The sequence below is a fragment of the Astatotilapia calliptera genome, chromosome 18, assembly GCF_964374335.1.
Source record: "Astatotilapia calliptera chromosome 18, fAstCal68.1, whole genome shotgun sequence".
In the NCBI taxonomy this organism is placed as follows: Eukaryota; Metazoa; Chordata; class Actinopteri; order Cichliformes; family Cichlidae; genus Astatotilapia; species Astatotilapia calliptera.
In genome coordinates, this window is record NC_137439.1 from 21,804,335 (window position 1) to 21,808,315 (window position 3,981).

Sequence of the window (3,981 nt, forward strand, 5' to 3'; positions counted from 1 at the left end):
GCTCATTGTGAAACCTAACCCCACCCTATCATGTGATTTCCTGAGGTCAGATGGCCCAGGATGTGAGTGGGCGTTAAGGCGTCTGGGAAGGGATCTCAAAACTGGATTATAGATGGCAGAGAGTTGGTGTCGTAAACCCCCGCCTCTGTTCAAAGATGGTCACTCACAGTGGACATAGATGGCTTCTTTCACTCCTCTTTCAAACCATCTGTCCTCTCTGTCCAAAATGTGAACATTGGCATCCTCGAAAGAGTGACCTTTATCCTTAAGATGCAGATGGACTGCGGAGTCTTGTCCTGTGGAGGTGGCTCTTCTGTGTTGTGCCATGCGCTTGTGAAGTGGCTGTTTGGTCTTTCCAATGTAGAGGTCTGGGCATTCCTCGCTGCACTGTACAGCATACACCACATTGTTAAGTTTGTGTTTTGGAGTTTTGTCTTTCGGGTGAACCAGTTTCTGTCTGAGTGTGTTGCTGGGTCTGAAATACACTGGGATGTTGTGCTTGGCGAAAACTCTCCTGAGTTTCTCTGATACACCGGCTACATGTTCATCGTGACCTTTTCCAGCTCTCCAACTCCAGAGATTTTCATTTTTATTTGTAATTTTGCATTAGTTGATAATTTATCCTCTTTAAACACTTTATCCCCATGTGCTTCTGAATGTCTCACACTGTATTAGTTTTATTTTTGCCTCTTTTATGTTTTAATTGTTTTAACTGCCTGGTAAGTCGCAAAGACACTCCTTATAAAACTTCCCATGTTGCAGGAGCTGGCTTTGCAGGAGTTTTTGTCTTGTCAGGGAGTGTTAACCTAACATGTGACCCAATATTTGTATGCATATATATATATCTTTAACATTTATATAAATTTATAATTGTGTGTATGTATAGATAGATAGATAGAACCTGGAAGTCCCGAGGTCAAAATGGGAGACGCCCCCAAGGGTGATGGACAACGACCGAGCTAAGATCCTGTGGGACTTCCAGATACAGACGGACAAAATGGTGGTGGCTAACCAACCGGACATAGTGGTGGTGACAAACAGAAGAAGACGGCCGTAGTGATCGATGTAGCGGTTCCGAATGACAGCAATATCAGGAAGAAGGAACACGAGAAGCTCGAGAAATACCAAGGGCTCAGAGAAGAGCTCGAGAAGATGTGGAGGGTGAAGGTGATGGTGGTCCCAGTGGTATGCCAGTCATCATCCTCCCAAATACTGCGTGTTAAGCTTTATAATATGTTGCTTTGTTTATTCATTCATCATTTTAAAGTTTGGATTCTTTTTCTGGACAGACGTTTGAAACATAGAAATGAAAAAAACTAAAAATGATCGTAGATATACATGCATATAGAACCGTTAGACAGAACACTTTTTTTGCACTGATATTAAATTTTTAACATTTAATAATTTTGCTGGAACAAGAACACCATCTTTTCCTCACCTGCTTGGAAATATGTCATCATGAATGTTTGTTTTTTACTGATATCATCTGTGAAATAAACATGTGCACACATATTTGCATACTTACTAAAGTCAAAACAAAGGTATGCAGACACTAACACAGTGTAGTTTGTATTTATAGCCACTCCCACCTGCTCCACCTGTTCCACCGCTTCCTCTTTTTTTATCTTTAACTCGGGAAAATGCTGGGACTTTTTGTGATGATGTCACATGTGTTGATGCGTTTAGAGCTGAGGTATACATGAGGCTGCTGTGATTAGCAGGTTTACCAGCACAACCTCTCTGACTCCACCTGAAAAGGCGAGACAGTTTCATCATCAGAGTCACTGCTGCCAACACAAACGAAGAAGACATGCTGCCAATCCGAGCTGTGGTGGTGATCACACTTACTGTTTGTCTGACTGCAAACACATCAGCAGGTTTGTATTTGTTTCCTTCTTGCCTTATTTTCTTTGATTTTTTGTCTGTTTAATCACATTTACACATAAGCATACACATATTTTAATTTAACACGTTTTCTTTCCTTCTTTCACAGCTTATCGTTACTGCTGTCGAAGGTACATGACAGGCAGATTACCATGTTCAGCCATCGAGGGGTACTCAGTCCAGACTGTCACAGAGATGTGTCCCATCAATGCCATCATGTGAGCATCATTACAATTACTTTAACAAACTGCTTTAAAAATTAAAAAAAAAAAACTTGACACAACATTAGTGTTTACTGTGGGTGTATAAATATTAACATATTGCTTTGTTTTAATGTAGTTTCTACACAAAGAAGGGGAAAGCATGCGCCAATCCAGCTCTGAGATGGGTGATGAACTGTGTCGATCGCATAAGGTGAGATTTTTAGAAACAGAATAAAGAGCAAACACTGTGATTTTCTAATAAACAGCAGGAGAAGTAACTCCATCTATCATCATTTTAGGAATAGAGCGCAGAGGATCCACCAGCTCAGCAGCCTGTAATTCCTCACTGTTTTATAGTGAACGGCGTCTTATGGAGCCTGCTGCAAATGACAAATATGCTGCAGATATCAACTCAGTTTTAAGAGCTTGTGTAATATTAAATGTTTGTATTCATTGTAAATATAAGAGTTGTCCATGAATTAAGCTGTGGTGAGAAAGAGTAACCAGTTCCATGAGTGGTTGTGTGGTTTCAGGGAAACATTGAGTACCTGTTCAGGTCTAAAACCACTTCTGCTTGTGTGCTGTTGAATTTGTCCACATTAACACGTGACACTGCATGCCTCCTTTTATCTTAGTTCTTTGTTTATCTTCTCACGCTGAAAGATTCCAGCTCTGAAAGTTCTCACTGTGAGAAGTTTTCTGGAAGTTCTGTGCCACGTGATAAAAAACCCAGGAAGTCGTTAAACATTAGGTGAATTTCCAGTAACATAAGCAGAAAGACAATGTGGGATCTGTTTCTTTAAAGAACGTTGCAGAGCAGGTATTTCTTTGTTGACAGTTAGATGAGAAATCTGCCCTGATTTTAATCTGTAGCTTTTCTGTGGTTAAGCTAGTTTGACCTTTGACTTAGTATAATACCTCATTACACATTACCTGCATTCATTTTGTGTTTAATCTTATTGTATTATATTCCGATTTATGAAGATCTTCATTTTTTGTATTTTCCATTTAATTTTCTGCTTAAACACAGTCATTTCCCAGCTGTTGGCATAAATAAAGTATTTCTCGTCTTATCTTAATTATATTTTGCTAGATTCTGTGCATGCAAGGAACCGAGGCTCCTTCAGAAACAGCCTGTAGGCAGCAGAGTTATCAAAATTAGATTTTTTTAAAAAATTTGATTGGTTTTAGTGTTAAGTTTTACTCACTACGATAAACTTGGCTGCAGTGGTAAGCGTCTGTGGGTAAGACATGGAGTAAATATTAAAGAACAGCAATTTATCTTTTTAATGGTAATAATGTAATATGGCAATGAGGGAAAGATTTTTAAGTAGACAAAATAAGAAATACAAAAGGACTGTACAGCTGCAAAGTGCTGTCAGGAGCACATTTTCAATATTCTGCAAAGGTCTTGAGCAAACCCTAATTTCTTTAAAATTAGCTAGAAAAGTGAGAGATGTATGCAACGATTTATTGAAACATGTACAGACATAAATAGAAATAGAGTCTATATAAAGTATATAAATCAAAAACAGAGTATGTACTGTTATGAAGGAAGGAAGGCTCAGGGTTTAAGTAATCAGCATCATGGGCTCATCCGATTAGAATAAGAATAAAGCAGTCATCTAATCATTCACAGGGTTCTCCTTTTATTCTCAAATCAATAAAGCAAAGAAGGAAGGAAAGACACACATGGACTGCCAATGCTGAAAGAAAACAGAGATTTAAGTTACTCATTACCTTAAACAATACATAAAATAAAAACCCCAAACAGAACCTCACCTCTGCTGCCGCCCCATGTGGGAGTGATGAAGGAGTGAGCCAAAAGTGAATGCAGTCCTTATATTATGTGTGACAGGTGAGTGCAATTAAGGACAAGCACCACACCCAATCA

At 38.9% G+C, this 3,981-nt stretch overlaps 1 protein-coding gene across 1 annotated transcript; it reads left to right on the top strand.

Moving 5' to 3' along the window:
* Positions 1 to 1,673: 1,673 nt before the first annotated feature.
* Positions 1,674 to 3,166, top strand: LOC113010950 (C-C motif chemokine 20-like). Its single transcript, XM_026150251.2, has 4 exons — positions 1,674 to 1,877; positions 1,994 to 2,102; positions 2,224 to 2,298; positions 2,387 to 3,166. The coding sequence occupies exons 1-4, from the start codon at positions 1,811 to 1,813 to the stop codon at positions 2,424 to 2,426; spliced, it is 291 nt and encodes a 96-aa protein (XP_026006036.2). The 5' UTR covers positions 1,674 to 1,810; the 3' UTR covers positions 2,427 to 3,166.
* The last annotated feature ends 815 nt before the right edge of the window (positions 3,167 to 3,981 follow it).

Bases quoted from the DNA above. Each gene is read 5' to 3' on its own strand.
- LOC113010950 (XM_026150251.2), top strand. From the start codon at position 1,811: ATGCTGCCAATCCGAGCTGTGGTGGTGATCACACTTACTGTTTGTCTG. The intron at 1,878-1,993 runs GTTTGTATTTGT...CTTCTTTCACAG, and splicing joins GACTGCAAACACATCAGCAG to CTTATCGTTACTGCTGTCGA. The intron at 2,103-2,223 runs GTGAGCATCATT...GTTTTAATGTAG, and splicing joins TGTCCCATCAATGCCATCAT to TTTCTACACAAAGAAGGGGA.